The 16,487-nt window shown below is 38.9% G+C and overlaps 1 protein-coding gene across 13 annotated transcripts in view; it reads left to right on the forward strand.

Annotated features, from left to right (window-relative positions):
- Positions 1–16,487, forward strand: part of nlgn4xb (neuroligin 4 X-linked b) — a 100,257-nt gene that overhangs the window by 69,628 nt on the left and 14,142 nt on the right. For all 13 annotated transcript variants that reach the window (XR_015498699.1, XM_087265806.1, XM_087265799.1 and 10 more), the window contains 1 exon segment: positions 2,004–2,156. Coding sequence is in view for 12 of the 13 variants with exons in the window: in XM_087265806.1 (XP_087121932.1) it covers positions 2,004–2,156 (153 nt within the window). In the remaining variant the exon portion in view is untranslated.

Below are 16,487 nucleotides of genomic sequence, written 5' to 3' on the forward strand. Positions count from 1 at the left end.
AGGACAACGACAAGGTTTGTTTGAGCTCGGGTTGACCATGGCTTGTTATTATATCCATATAGTATTACTGTGTAATTTCTCAGCTGTGCATTTTTTAAAAACGACACTTATGTACAAGCTAGTAACGTATCACTGTAAACTAATAGCATTAAGCTGCATGTCTGCCTCTGCCTTTTGGTACCCTTTTTGTTTTTCTAGGTATGCAGAGGGTACCCAAAAACTGGTATTGTACAATTCGCTTTTTGGTCCCTTTTGACAATGTAAGCTCCCACAAAAGCATACCGAACCGAACCACTCAGTGGAAACAGGCTATAAACGCAGGCTGTGTTTCTCAGATGTTTACTGAATCATGGGCTGACCAGCAGCTTCTTATAGTTTTTCTCAGTCGCTTTGGTGTGTTTCTCACAACACCAGTGCATTTCTGCACAACAGTTAATGCATTTCTCAAAACAAATAGTACAAACTGCAAAACCTAGCTGATAACCTGCAAAAGCGCGACACATGCTCAAAATGGAGAGCTCATTCCTCAAAAGCAAGTATTGATGTCAATTAAAGAGTCAGTATCATCAAAATGAAAAGTCCTGACACCACTGTTTATGAACAAGATAGTCAAATGGCTTAGTCATGTTTTCATTATGACAGTTTACTCTCTACATTTTTTTCAATGCAAAAAAGTCTGGTCTTTGGTGACACTTCCTGAAAATGCTCAAGACAGCACTATATACTATTTGCACAGCCATTTCAAAACCACTGTAAAGTTAGACATCACTGCATTTAGTGAGCTATCTGAGCACAAGACACTGAATATGTGTTTCACATTTTTACTGCATTTGCTCTTTACAATTTAATTTTTTTTTACAGCATTGTGCAGAAGAATAAATACACCCTTATTTACAACAAACATAAACTTTCTTTGGGTAGAGCTGTGCACAACTGTAAACTATATTGCAGAACATATTGCAACTGAACCTACAGCACACACAGGTCTGTAAATCATTCATGAAACTGTTCAATTTAGAAGACATTTTCAGTAAAATAAAGATTTAATTATTTTTTTATAAAATTAGCTTGCAAGATTTTGACAACTAGTTCAACATTTTTGTATGTAATGACTCAAGTAATAAAATGAGGACTATTAGTTTTATATGGAATTACTATTCAGCATTTACAAGTTTAGTTCATTTTGACTGACATGACATAAGCAGATGATGATGTTATAAACAGCAGAGAGTTGTATGAAAGCAGTTGATGCATGTCCAAAAGCATTTGCAATTTCTTGAAAAGAATGAGAAACTGCTACTAGGATGTGCAAAAATGACTAACTGTTTTGAGAAATGCATGAACTGAAATGCACCAAAGTCACTGAGAAAAACTCTAATATGATGGTGATCTTACTAACCATCTTGTAAACAACTATAGGGCACAGGGTAGATTCTTGTCTTCTTCTTGGCTTTGTGGCTATTCATCAAGACAATGACAAGGTTTGTTTGAGCTCGGGTTGACCATGGCTTGTTATTATATCCATATAGTATTATGGTGTAATTTCTCAGCTGTGCATTTTTTTTAAAAACGGCACTTATGTACAAGCTAGTAACGTATCACTGTAAACTAATAGCATTAAGCTGCATGTCTGCCTCTGCCTTTTGGTACCCTTTTTGTTTTTCTAGGTATGGAGAGGGTACCCAAAAACTGGTATTGTACAATTCGCTTTTTGGTCCCTTTTGACAATGTAAGCTCCCATAAAAGCATACCGAACCGAACCACTCAGTGGAAACAGGCTACAAACGCAGGCTGTGTTTCTCAGAGGTTTGCTGAATCATGGGCTGACCAGCAGCTCTTAATAAGGAGGATCCTTTACTGATGAAGATACTGTACAAATACTGCAGGAACGGTAAAGCAGAACACTTTTGTCGTATTAAAACCTTGACTTTTCCAAGGAGCAGTAAACCTTGAAACTGGTTATCGTCCCATGTCTGTGTGTAACGAATCTTCTTTTCTTTTAGAAACTCAAGACGATGCAGGCTTGAAGCCGGTGATGGTTTACATTCACGGCGGCTCATATGTGGAGGGAACGGGGAACATGATCGACGGCAGTGTCCTCGCCAGCTATGGAAACGTCATCGTGGTCACCGTGAACTACAGACTCGGAGTGCTGGGTGAGTATGTGTGTGTGTGTTAGGGGCTGAACAGTGCTTAATTTGTGAATTGTGAGGTCCCAGAACAAATCGGGGTAATGGATCTGGCAAGTTACCCGCATATAGAGAGGTGTCGCGGAGGAAAGTAAAGAGCGGGGAAGAGTTGGGTGTTGCAGATTAAAGTAAAGGGGGTTGGGGAGTCGCGGAAGAAAGTGAAGGTGAACAGCGGACGTGGGAGGAGGGTGGATGAAGAGGGGGACCGGTAAAATGAGGTGCCAGATCAGATTTCAGAGGTGCCGGATCTGGATGCCGGTATGTTCCGGCACAAATTAAACTCTAGGGCTGAACAACTTTAGATATTTTCAAGTCGACCTTTACTGTATGTTTTTGAAGTCAAGTCGACTAGTCAGTGGTGACGTCATCGATAAAACACAAGAAGCAAATGTTTAGCAACACATTTAGTGATTTTTCACGTTGGCTAGGTGGTCGCCTCACAATAAGAAGGTTGCTGGTTCAAGTCCCGGCTGAGTCAGTTGGCGTTTCTGTGTGGAGTTTGCATATTCTCCCTGTGTTGGCATAGCTTTCCTCCAGGTGCTTCGGTTTCCCGCAGTCCAAACACATGCGCTATAGGGGAATTGATGAACTTAGTGAAGTTTAATTTTAAACTAATTTCGAAAGGAGCATGTGCTCATGATTGACCCAGCTGGTCCACATTAGCTAATCATGATCCTCCAATCAAAGGATCACAAGTCACTATATATACCCTCATTTCCTTTCTACAACAATCTTCGTCTGGAAGAAACCCCCCTCCTCCCCTTCTTCCACCTTTATCCAAAATAGGCGGCACGGTGGCTCAGTGACTAGCACTGTTACCTCACAGCAAGAATACCAATGGTGTTTGGTCCTCGCCGAGCCATTTGGTATTTCTGTGTGGAGTTTGCATGTTCTCCCCGTGTCCGCGTGGGTTTCCCCCAGGTTCCCCGGTTTCTTCCCACCATCCAAATGTGCTCTATAGCAGGGGTGTCAAACTCAATTCCTGGAGGGCCGAAGCCCTGCACAGTTTAGCTCCAACCCTGCTCCAACACACTTACCTGTAGGTTTCAAACAAGCCTGAAGGACTCAATTAGTTTGATCAGGTGTGTTTAATTAGGGTTGGAACTAAACTGTGCAGAGCTGCGGCCCTTTTGGAACCGAGTTTGACACCTGTGCTCTATAGTATTGATAACCCTAAACCTTTTTATAATATCTCACTCTCAGGAAGTTCGCCTTGGCCTCAGCAGCAGGGGAGTTTGAGATCGACCTGAGCTCAATCTCCCCTCGCCCTGCAAAAGGGGGGAGCCCTGGGCTCGAGGATCCCTTGAGTTCAGGGCTCTCTCCCGGGACAGCATGCCAAACAAGCTATGTATAAATCATGAGCGAAGTGTGAACTCTTGAAATTGGTCGTAGTGTGTGTGTGTGTGTGTGTGTGTGTGTGTGTGTGTGGGTGTTTCCCAGTACTGGTTTACAACTATGAACCGCCAACTATTTCAGCATTTCAGCCTAACAGATAGGGGAATAAGCCTAAGGAAAATGAATGAATGAATGAATTTTATTAATTCACATTTTCAATAATCACAGCCTTTCTGAGCAGAAAATATTTAAATACATGGAAGTGTATAGTCTAATCAGGTTACTATTTTTGCATATGAGCTCATTAAATGTCTATAAATAAAGAAAGGTGTGTTTTATTTCCCTCTCTGTGCGTAAGAGATGACGTCAATGAAAGGATCTTTTATTTCTTCGTGTAATGATGAAGGTTGCTGGTCATCACAGATCTGCTAAAAATATTCTCCTTTCTGAAGCTGTTATTGCTAAAGCGCTCAGTGTCTGAACAGAAGAGCACCGGGAGCTGTAGCACTGATGTTTGCAAGGATATTTATAAACCGGAAGAAAGTGTTTAGTCTGTTTTTATATGCTTCTTTGTTTTTATTATCTTGGCTTTGTTTCTGCCTTTTTATGCAGTCTTGTATGTATCTTTTACTTCTTATAGACCAGTTACCAACCTACGTCACACATGACGTCACGCGGGTCCCCGGTTGCAAAAAAAAGGCAGGCTGCAATGGGAAAAATGTTGTCAGTGCCAGTGCTTCACCACACACCAGCTATAGGGGGAGTGGAGAGACAGTGACAGAGCCAATTCAGTGAATGGGGATGATTGGGAGGCCATGATGGGTAAGGGCTGATGGAGAAAATTTGGCCAGGACACCGGGGTTACATGCCTGCTCTTTATGAGAAATGCCATGGGATTATTAATGAGCACAGAGTCAGGACCTCAGTTTAATGTCTCGTCTGAAAGACGGCGCTCACTGACAGTATAGTGTCCCCTTCACTATACTGGGGCATTAGGACTCACAGACCACAGGTTGAGCGCCCCCTGCTGGCCTCACTAACACCACTTCCAACAGTTACCTCACTTTCCCATAGTCCCGTGCTTAGCTTCAGTGAGGGTCTTGAACTGCTGGGTGATATGGCTGTGATATATGCGAATATATATATATATATATATACACTTTTCATTTTTTCAATGTCAGTTTAAATGGCGTGACCTTGATGAATTCAGCTGTTCATCAGACTGATGCTGCCTCTTTATTCATCAGGATACTGAAGCAGGTTTTGCTTTAGGGTTTTTGGCAGTGAATCAGAGACCTTGAGGATCTTTTTAACAGCATCTCTTTTTTTTTTTTTAAAGAAGAAACGATCTGGATTTGAGCAAAATGCATCCCAGAAGGCTTCAGACTCACACAGACTTTTGGTCATTATAATGATCAGATGTTTTATCTGAATCTTTTATTATTGGATATATTCAAGCTGGATGAAGAGATGGACGTGTCTCTAGACCAGTGATGGGCAAACATTTTAGACCCGAGGGCCACATCAAGTTTTGCAAACCAAGTGAAGGGCCACGTGTCAAATCCTTCAAAGAATAACTTGTATGTATAGTGGCAGTGTGCATGAAATGTAATATCGGACAGAAACATGTCACATTAACACAAAACAGATTTTTTTTTTTACATTACTAAGTCAAATATACAAGTTAGTGATGTGCGGATCGATACTAAAATATCTTGATACCAGCTTTCTATGCTCTAGAATTGATTATCTTAGCAAAATATCAATATTTTAATACTTTTGAGCAATATGTGGTTTGTTGGAAATGGAAAAACTGTGGAAAACAACTACAATTACTCTAGTTTCTCTGAATAATGCCAACATAGTCAGAACTACTTGTTCTTCCGCCAGCCAAGTCATGTGCGTAATATGGCACTGTACAACTGCAGAGCACGCTAGCTAGCCACTCAGTCCTCTGGCCTGGCACATGCGAAGTTTTGTGTGGAGCTACTTCACTTCTCAAACGATGCGGTTTGTGACACGTGTAACTAAACAGTGAGGTACTGTGGTAATACTACAAACCAAATCAAACATCTACATAGAGATCACAAGACAGAATATGACAACGTCATGACTAGGTGGTCAGACGAGGAGTAAAGGAGAGGTACAGGTGCTGCTAGGGCGAGACAGACATAGCTTTCAGAGTCCTTGGGTGCAGCAGGCAGGCACCATCCAGGCACAGAGGGAGAAAATGCAGCTGTATTAGGGCTCTTGGGTTTTTTGTGACAACGATAAACAACGGAAAAAGGTTCAAAACACTTTCATGATTAACATGTCACTAAATGTAGAAGTGTGAATATGTTTTTTAAGATGTTCAGGCTGGCGTTTTAAGATATTCATGCTCAAATGCTGTCAATATATAAGTAAGTTGGCTTTTTTGTATGATAATTCTTCATCAATAAACAAGAATAACCTGTAATATGGCTTGTATTCAGTATAAAGTAACATTTTTAAGTACACTACTTTTTATTTTAATTTCCCAAACAGTAATTTTTGGGCAGTATCAGAATCGGATCGGTATTGCCGATACTCGCCTTCATTTTACTTGGTATCGAATTGCCAGGGCCAGACGGAATCTGCGGACGTTTTTTTGCTATTTCTGTGGAGAATTTTGGTAAAAATCTGCGGATTTCTGCGGAATTATTTTGGGAGTGTCCAACGGAGTATCATAACTAAAACCTTAATATATTAAATAAAAAGGAATAAATTACTGAATAAAAACTGAATAAATTCAGAATTACACATTTACTCGAGTAAATAAACAGAATTAAAGATGGGCTTAAAATCTGCAGAAATCTGCGGAAAATCTGCGGAATTCTGCACGCACAGATTCCGTGTGGGCCTACGGATCGGATAGGAACTCAGTGGTATCGCACATGGGTATTACAAGTCAAATTGATTTGCACTGCTATTTATATTTACTTATCAATTCAATCATAAGACAATGAGATAATGCCTTATAAAATAGAAGAATAATTATTATTATTATTATCGTTATTATTATCATTATTATTATTATTATTATTATTATTATTATTATCGTTATTATTATCATTATTATTATTATTATTATTATTATCGTTATTATTATCATTATTATTATTATTATTATTATTATTATTATTATTATTATTATTATTATTATTATTATTATTATTTAATCATTTTTACAGTGGAGAATAGAAAATATATTGTCTGATAGAATAAAATCTCATATTAACACATTAAAAATAATGAATAAAGTTTACTATATAGTTAAATTTACAATAATCTAATTTGCACTGGTTTTAGAATATACAGATCAATCATCATGAAACTTGATAAAACCACAAATTTTTGATAAAAGAACATTTTAAAGTGGATTTATGCATGTAAAATATATTCTATGACAAAAAAACACACATTTACCAAGCAATTGTTAATGTATTATTAATATAAATGTACAACAATCTCATTTGATCTTGTATTAATCATAAAACCATGAGATAAAACGGAAGAAGAATCTTAGTCTTTGCTATTTCAGGTCATGTTATTATAATGTGAACAATGAGGCTGGTGCCAGCTCTTCACAAGAGTGTCAAAGTCTGGAGTCTGCTACGGCAAAAACGCGAGGTGCAGCAGGCGGTTAAAATCAAGTGTGCCGCAAGCCTGCTTTTGAATAACGGTCTCGGCCGTTAGATCGCCCCCTGGGGGCTGGCTGCAGTACAAGTCATAAAGCCCGCCTCCTCCGTGTTAATGAAGGAGACTTGAGCCCAAATAAAAAAAATAATTACACTTGCAATAAAATATCCCTAAAGATGGTTCTGGTGGATTAAGGCACTGGTTATTGTGCTGAAATAGGTGCAGATCCTCATTTTTGTAAACAGTTTGTTTTTAGCAGTAATTTAATGCTGGGCGTGTCATCGTGATTGACAGTTGTGATTGACAGTTTCTCAAAGCAGCGCGTCTGAGCTTCGGCAGGAGACTGAAGTGTTATTATTCGATTTCTGTGTTATTTTACCATGATATAATGAGTTCAGCAGTAAACTATACGTTTTGACATACAGGATCTGGTGGAACACAGTTTATTCGGTAAGGTCAGGGCTTTTTTCGGGCTTTATTAGTTTGCAGATACACGCCTAACCACCTAGATAGCAAAATACTCTCCGTCTGCAGGACGTACTCGGCCGGATTCCTATGGACACTGCCCGATTTCGCCCCGAGTCAATCGGGCCAAATATAGCAGCCGTTAACCGAAGCTGCCGCCGCATCCGAGCCGAAGTCGGCCCGCGCTGCTGCCGGGGAGCAAACGTGAATGAATCACCTTTGTTAACGTTATTGCAACCATTTATGTTGATATTACAGCAAACGCAGGCTACTATGTAAACGCAAAGTGTAAGCACTGAGTTTAACCTTTGAATAAAACACAAACATAACCAAAACATAATAAACAATACAAGCGATGTTGCAGCAGCTGACATCAGTTATGCATTAATAATGCCAAGTTTTGTTTTTTTTTTGTACAAATTGATGAATTGCAGGGTTTTGATGTGTAAATATCCTGTTGATATTTAGAAATCTTGCTGTATTTATCTTCTAAACCAAGCGGCAACCTCCCGCTCTCCCTCAGGAAGCCAATACGGAAGTAACTAAAACTGCAATTCATCCGAAATTCCGCTAGTCCTGGCCGCTCCTGGCTCCAAAACAGAGCAAATTTCAATTGAGCGCACTGTTAGAATGGCCAACTTTACAGCAGAAAAAAAGGTGTTTACAGCCTACTACAAAAAAAAGATTTTAGTTAATACAGCTAATATTACCCTTCATGACAACTGTGAAGGGTTGAATTTTTTTATAACTCATCCGTTTCCTTTATTTAAAGTTATATTAAGTTTGCATAATTAAGGGCGTGGTCACTTGAGTGACAGCTAGGTCTCGCTGGTCGCCGTCACGTCACCTCAGCTGAATCCTGCAGATTAGCCACTGAACTCGGCCTATTTATCGTATTTCTGTGTTGTTTTATGTGGCTTTACACAGTCAACTGCCTTTTGGACTTGTTTCCTACAATTATTAGATGGCATGGCATGCTGAGTGCACTTAATTGTGCTCACAAACCATTCACGTGGCCTCCGTTTCCCATGTGAGTAAAGTTATATACTTATATACCATCTCTATACATGTATTTGTTTTATTTAAGATCATTTATCGTTTATATTTATATTTTGAGCTGTAATGCACTTCAGAATCTGTCAGACTGATTAGCTGTAGGCTCTAGAACCGTCATCTGAAGCGTTGTCATGCAGTGTTATGCTGGAGTTCATCAATAGTCTTGCATTAACTAACACAGACTATATCTGAAGTGTTTGGAAGTCATTTGCGTTTTCCTCCTGTTGAAAAACGTCATAAGAGCAATGTTTAGAGGCTCAATGTATTACAGCAGTGTTTTTAAAAGTCTAAACACTTTATTGATATAGTGTACAACCAAGCACAAGTGGTCAGAACACAAACGAGTCGCAGGTGATGAAGTATTAAGCGTTCTCCTAAAGTAAAGTGTGTCTGAACCAGGTCCAATCAAAATGCCAGCAGGTGTCTGTAGCTCCGCCTACTCTCCGCCTCTTTGCCCTTGTTTGGTATCCCGCCGTGGGTGTGATGACGCGTGACCAAAATGACGACGGTTGGCCGCGCCTACTTGTGGCTTCTTTTGCGCTCTGTAGAAACCTATGGGTGACGTCACGGATACTACGTCCATATATTTTACAGTCTATGTTCTAAACGCACGTTTTTCCCGCATGGTAAATCGTTATCTATGGTGTGTATATAATTTGGGTTCTGTTGATTGCTAATTAAAAATAAAAACCTTTCTAAAAATGTATGTGTTGTTTATATGTTATTGTTCATATTTTACAAGTGTTATTTCTACCCCCCCTATGAAGATAACAAATACCAACAACAAATATAACAATAAGAGAATATATTATTTGTGCTCATATAAGTCTAACTCAGGGTTAAGTGTATAAAAGATGGTTTATTTCTGCAGTCCAGCATGTATTACTTTTATTAAAGTATAACAGCTACCATCACACCGCTTTTAAACCGTATAATATTGCGTGTTTTTAAATGCAAGTGCTTATATTTACACCAGCGAGCCTTAGTTATAGTGCAGATACCGGAGGTTAAGTGAGAAGTTCGGGGGGCGTGGTTGATTTTACATCAAGCGTTTGGTTGGATCTGACTCGGAAGCTCGATTTCGCGGCTCCTCGTCTGGCTCCATCCGACAGTCTAGTACGCCCCAAGTCAAACAAAAAGGGCATAATAAACGAAGAAAAAACAAATGTGTTGGGGTGGTGGATTTCCCAAACTAAACAAAACTTAAAGCAAAAGATTCCCTTTGGTCGACAACCAAACTCACACACTCAATTGAGAGTATATATGAAGATATTTATTATAGAAAAATAGGGTTTATATAAATGAGCATTTGGTCAGGGTGACCACAGGCCAAAATAACAAACAAAAGAATCTATAAAATAAATCCACTAAATTACCTTTTACTATTTAAAGAAACATACAAGAATCTTACCTGACTCCCTAACATAAAGTCAAAAGTAATCAAATAAATAGGCAGGTCACCCCTACACGCTCGAACTCTCAAAAATATTTAAACATATGATGGTCATCAATACAAAGTTGGTTGTTGTTGGTCGTCGGCCGAAGGGGTGAGGGAAACCCAGGAGCTCGACTCCAAACATCGAACGCAGCAGAAATGAGCTCCCCGATCCCTGCCGGAAGCTCCCTTATATACAGGCCTCGGAGACCAGCAGCCAATCAGAGCAGGGAATCACGTGGGAGCCTATAAGACAACAGAAAAACAGCAAGGAGGCGGGACAAAAGAAAAAGAGTACAATCCGCAATAATAAACAAATAAATAAACTTCAGTCGTAACACAGTCCTTCTGCACATGCCCAGGCTCCAATTTCAGCAGTCTTTTGCAACAGTTTGTGGCCGTCAAACAGGCGTTTTGCCCTCAAAGCGTTCAATGGAAAAAGGAGCTGTCGCGTCGTCCATATTTTTTTTACAGTCATTGGTTAACACGCGAGGCACGCAGAGCGCATAAGCAGCGCACAAGACCCTCTCGGCTGTTAATAAACCATTCAAAAGAGGCGTCTCTTAATGCATAAAGCACGTTCAGTGTGATCAGCCCCTTAGGTTGTAGTCTTTAAAAACTGCTATCTTGGCATATTAGACCTAGCGCTTTCTGTCTGATATTGGTGAAGAAGTATTTTGTTGATTATTCTTCCTTAAATACACCGCATTCAGAGTCAATTATTTCTGCCTGACTCATTTTCGGTCATTAACGGTCGAGTGCATTTTAATATACGAGAGTGTGTTCTGATTCTACTGGTTGCTCTAACTGTACCGCGTGCAATACTGCCATCACATGGCGTTCACTTGTACTGCATCATTAATTTACTAATTCTGAAACCAAAACCGTTACTCAGAATCAGCATGTTAAAAACTCCCGGATGAAAGTGTTCAGCGGGCTGCATATGGCCAGCGGGCTGTAGTTTGCCCACCTCTGCCCTAGACTCAGTTATCAAGTGCACAAATATATAGTTGAAGTCAGAAGCATTCGCTCTCCTGTTGAATTGTAGTTCTTTTAAATTTTGTCCCCAATTTCTGTTTAGCGAAGAGATATTTTTTCACACATTTCTAAACATGAAAAAGGACATAAAAACATTTGATGCTCAATATTATTAGCCCCCTTAAGCAATATTTGTTTTCAGATTGTCTACAGAATATGCCACTGATGATTTCCTCCCAGAATTGAGCAGTCCTTCAGTCTACTAGTGTTTGTATTAGTATTGCATACATTGGGGAAAGGAAAAGGGAAGAAAAACACTAGGCTTCTGATTGCATAACCTGATTTAGTTGTTTTTAAAATTATTCAGGGATTTGAGGAGGATTTATGTTGATAGGACATGACAACAGCTTATCTTGACATGTTTGTTTCGGAGTCTGTCAAAGTCAAAGGCAGAAAACATTCACAGCCTGCCTGGAGATTTCAGATATATGCTTGAAGAAAGCGTGTACACATTTATGCAGAATCCACAGTGATCTGATTATTCAACGACAGAAGAAAATCCCTCGAGATTGAGAGGGGGAAAGCGTCAGTTTTCACACATGATGATTTGCTCTGGCTCCTTTAGTCCCATTAGAGATTCATAAATGCATTTAATCCATGTGTTTACTTTATCATGTGAGGATTGCGATGCAGAGGATGATCATAATTAGGGAATCCCTGTATAATTAGGCTGGATGTTTCAGGATTATCTGTTCTGATTGGATGTACTTCATATGACCCTGAGACACTTGAGGAGAGTTAAACTGATGTCGGTTCATGCTGAGCAAATTCAGGCCAAGTTTGTTTGGAAAAGTTCACCCAGGCTGATAAACAGCTTTAAACCCTCGTCACTGGTGCATCATGAGTAGGTGTGGCTTTAGTCATAGAGCTTTAGATGGTCATGAGCATAAATAAAACCCCCAGAGACGTAATGTGTTATAGTAAACTTATTAAAACGAAAACTAAGTAATAATAACTTGTGAATTAGAGAGAAAATCTTTAAAATAATGGGTGTCAGTCAAAAATATAAATGGCAACATAAAAACAATTCATCTGCTGTCGTGACTCTATAGTTGCTGTGGTAACACAATCCCTATAGTGATTGATGTGATAAAGTAATTCTGTAGTTGCTATGGTAAAACAACAAGTATAGAAATTGATCTGTTGGAGTAATTCTATAGTTGCTCTGGTAACAACAACCACTATAATGATTGATCTGTTGGGTTAATTCTATAGTTGCTATGGTAACTGAACAACACCTATAGTGATTGATCTGTTGCGGTATTTTATAGTTTCTATGGTAACAGAACAGCTATAGTGATTGATATGTTGGGGGAATTTTATATAGTTGCTATGACAACAGAACAAGTAGTGTGTAGTGATTGATCTGTTTGGGTAATTCTTTAGTTGCTATGGTTTCACAACCACTATAGTGATTGATATGTTGGGGTTATTCTATTGATCTTATTTTATAATGCCAAATTTCACCTGTTTTCACGATTGTACTACTAATATTAATACTATTGTTGTCGCGAACTACTAATTCAGTCGCTTATGGGAGAAATGACTAGGAATAATAAACAGCAGAAAAAGGTCAAACTACAAACAAATGGTTTGCTCTACAAACAAATGTTTGCATGACTATACAGACCAAGTAGAATAATATAATAAGAAATATCAGTTTGCAACATCAAATAGCGAAACGAGCAGTTTTTGTTTTTAAAAATGAATGGAAGTGAATGAGACCGGAAGTCTCGAGCCAAAAAAGATTCAAATGGCTGCGCCCACTCGTCTGCGAAGAATAAGGTGAATAGTCGCTATGGTAACAGAACACCTATAGTAATTCATCTGTTTGGGTAATTCTGTAGTTGCTATGGTAACAGAACACCTATAGTGATTGATCTGTTGGGTAATTCTATAGTCACTATGGTAACAGAACACCTATAGTGATTGATCTGTTTGGGTAATTCTGTAGTCGCTATGGTAACAGAACACCTATAGTGATTGATCTGTTGGGTAATTCTATAGTCACTATGGTAACAGAACACCTATAGTGATTGATCTGTTTGGGTAATTCTGTAGTTGCTATGGTAACTGAACACCTATAGTGATTGATCTGTTTGGGTAATTCTGTAGTTGCTATGGTAACTGAACACCTATAGTGATTGATCTGTTTGGGTAATTCTGTAGTTGCTATGGTAACTGAACACCTATAGTGATTGATCTGTTTGGGTAATTCTGTAGTTGCTATGGTAACTGAACACCTATAGTGATTGATCTGTTTGGGTAATTCTGTAGTTGCTATGGTAACTGAACACCTATAGTGATTGATCTGTTGGCGTAACTCTATAGTTGCTATGGTAACTGAACACCTGTAGTGATTGATCTGTTGGGGTAACTCTATAGTTGCTATGGTAACAGAACACCTATAGTGATTGATCTGTTGCGGCAATTCTATACTTGTTAAGTATGGTAATATAAATAAATAAGCCAATACTGTAGTTTCCTTCAACTATAGAGCTTGTTTTAAGTAAAAACACACTTAATTTTGACTCATTATTTCTGAAAACAAGTACTTATTTTTTGCTTGTCGCGGAAATGCTTCATGATTTAAAAATGTTTAGATTTGTATACTAAAAACAAGACAAAAACTCTTAGTATGTAAAGCAGTTTTGCAGTGTAGTATTCTGCATCTAGTGAAAATAGATACAAAAAAAGACACAAATATATAGCTTTGTGTACTAATACTTACTTTGGTTAACATCAGTTTTCTCTTAGCTGTTTGTTTTAGTCTTAGTTACCATTAGTAGAACAGGCTTGCTTGCGGTACAGTATGTTGTGTATTTATGCTTTAGATCTTCTCTGAGCCCTACTGAAGTGAATGAACAGATTCTGCAGTGAAAACACACGTCACGCAGCACATTAACAGTGTGATGAACGAGACTCGCTCACACACCGTTCCTTTAACACACAGTAAACAGAACAAACACAAGACAACACCAGGGTATGCACTGCACTTTATTCATCTGTTATGCCGTATTCCAGTTGTGCACATACATTTAATTTGCATCTTTGGGTGTAAACATAGTTACTGACCCGTATCCACTGTGATTCAGCTTTTTCACATGACTTAAGGGACAGGGGTCGGCAGGTATGTATAGGCTTGGGCAAAAGTCATACTGGGTCTGCAATATCTTTACTAGTTATTCATGCACCTCTGAAATAAAATACTCTTTGCATTCAGGGAACAATCTGTGCGTGTGTGTGCACGTGCGTGCGTGTGTGCGTGCGTGTGTGTGTGTGTGTGCACATGTGTGTGTGTGTGTCTAATAAATATCTAATAAACTCAAAATATCAGAAGAGCTGAAGCCTCATTGAAGGAGCATCTGCAAGTCTTCCTTCAATTAACCTTTGTCAGGCTGGGCTCTGTAGATCAGGAGAAATATATGCATCAGGCTGAAGGTCAGCAGAAGCTCTTTTATTTGTGGAATTAATAATGCAGAGATGCTGGAGGCAGAATCCTGATGGATGAAGCTCATCCATTATAAACCACAGCAGCAGCAGCAGCTTCACACCTGGAGGGTCTGCAGTCACCTGCGAACTTCAGCAGATCTTCTCTGTTGATCTTGTCTGTTTCATGATGCTGGCTGAACAAACTCAGGCTTACAGGATTAGTTTTGAGTTCACAAAACCAGATCAGTACAGTCAGGCTTTATTATGAAGCTGATCATCAACTGAATCTGTTAAATCTGGATTTAATCCCGAGTTCACAACTGAGTGCAGATGACAGCGGGACATCAGGGAAAAGCAGCAAATCACAGGCCTCAGAATATAAAGATGCTGTAATTGAGTTTGTCAGCGCAATTCATAAGCAAAGATGATGATTTAAAAGCACACAGTAAAATAAAACTGCAACTGGATGACTGTCTTTATTGTCATTTTGCTGAGAGTTGATTGATGGAATCTGTGGTTCAATCTGTGACGAAAACTTCAGATTTGTGGTCTCTAAACCTAAACATAACAGGAACATAACCTGAAAATAACTTGAACTTGGCCATAACATAACCTGAACATAACCAGAACATAACCTGAAATACCTTGAACTTAACTGTAACATAGTCTGAAAATAATTTGAGCATTGATCAGTCAGGAACTTAACTACTCCTGAACATAACCAGAACTTCACCTGAACATAACGGGAACTTGACCCAAAAATAACCTGAACATTATTGGAACTTAACCCGAATATAACCTAAATATAATTAAAACTTTTCCTGAACATAACTGGAACTTAACCAGAACATAACTGGAACTTAACCTGAACATAACTGGAACTTAACCCAAAAATAACCTAAACATAATTGGAATTTAACCTGAAAATAACCTGAATATAATTAAACCTTTATTAAACCTTTACCTAAACATAACTAGAACTTCACCTGAACATAACCCGAACCTAACCTTAACATAACTGGAACTTAATCCAAAAATAACCTGGACATAATTAGAACTTAACCCGAATATAACCTGAATGTAATTAAAACTTTACCCGGACATAACTGGAACTTATCCTGAACGTAACCAGAACTTAACCTGTGCATAACTGTTACTTAATCTGAATATAACCTGACTGTGATCAACTTAACCTGAACATAACCAGAACTTAACTTGAACACGACAGGAAATTAACCTGAAAATTCCTTGAACATAACCGGAACTTAACCTGGTTGTAACCCGAACTTACTTACTTACTCCCTGGGCCATTTATATCGAAGTTGATATTTAGCTGCACCATGTTGGTGTTTTGTAACATCTAATTTTTATAAGGTGGGTCATTAGTCCAACGCTCAACTTCCAACCTGGAGGACCAGGACAAACACACATACACCACAGTCAATTTAGCTTGCCCAATTCCCCTATAGCACATGTGTTTGGACGGTGGGGGAAACCCATGCCAACACCGGGAGATCGTGCAAACTCCACACAGAAATGCCAACTGACCCTGCTGGGGCTCGAACCAGCAACCTTCTTGCTGTGAGGTGACATCGCTACCCACTGTGCCTCTGTGTTACCCATGTAACCAAAACTTACCTGAAAATAACTAGAACATAACCAGGACTTAATTTATACATAGCAGCAACTTAACCTGAACATAACTTGAATGTAATCAGAACTTAACCTGACAATATCAATATACATTGTAAAAGTCCTAAACAAATAGAGGTGAATTGATTTGAACCCTGAACTTAACATGAACATAGTCTGAACTTAATTGGTGTGTGTGTGTGTGTGTGTGTGTTTGTGTGCAGTGTTGTTGATCTGAGATTTGC

This window comes from Danio rerio, chromosome 9, assembly GCF_052040795.2.
Source record: "Danio rerio strain M-AB ecotype USA chromosome 9, GRCz13ab, whole genome shotgun sequence".
Lineage (NCBI taxonomy): Eukaryota > Metazoa > Chordata > Actinopteri > Cypriniformes > Danionidae > Danio > Danio rerio.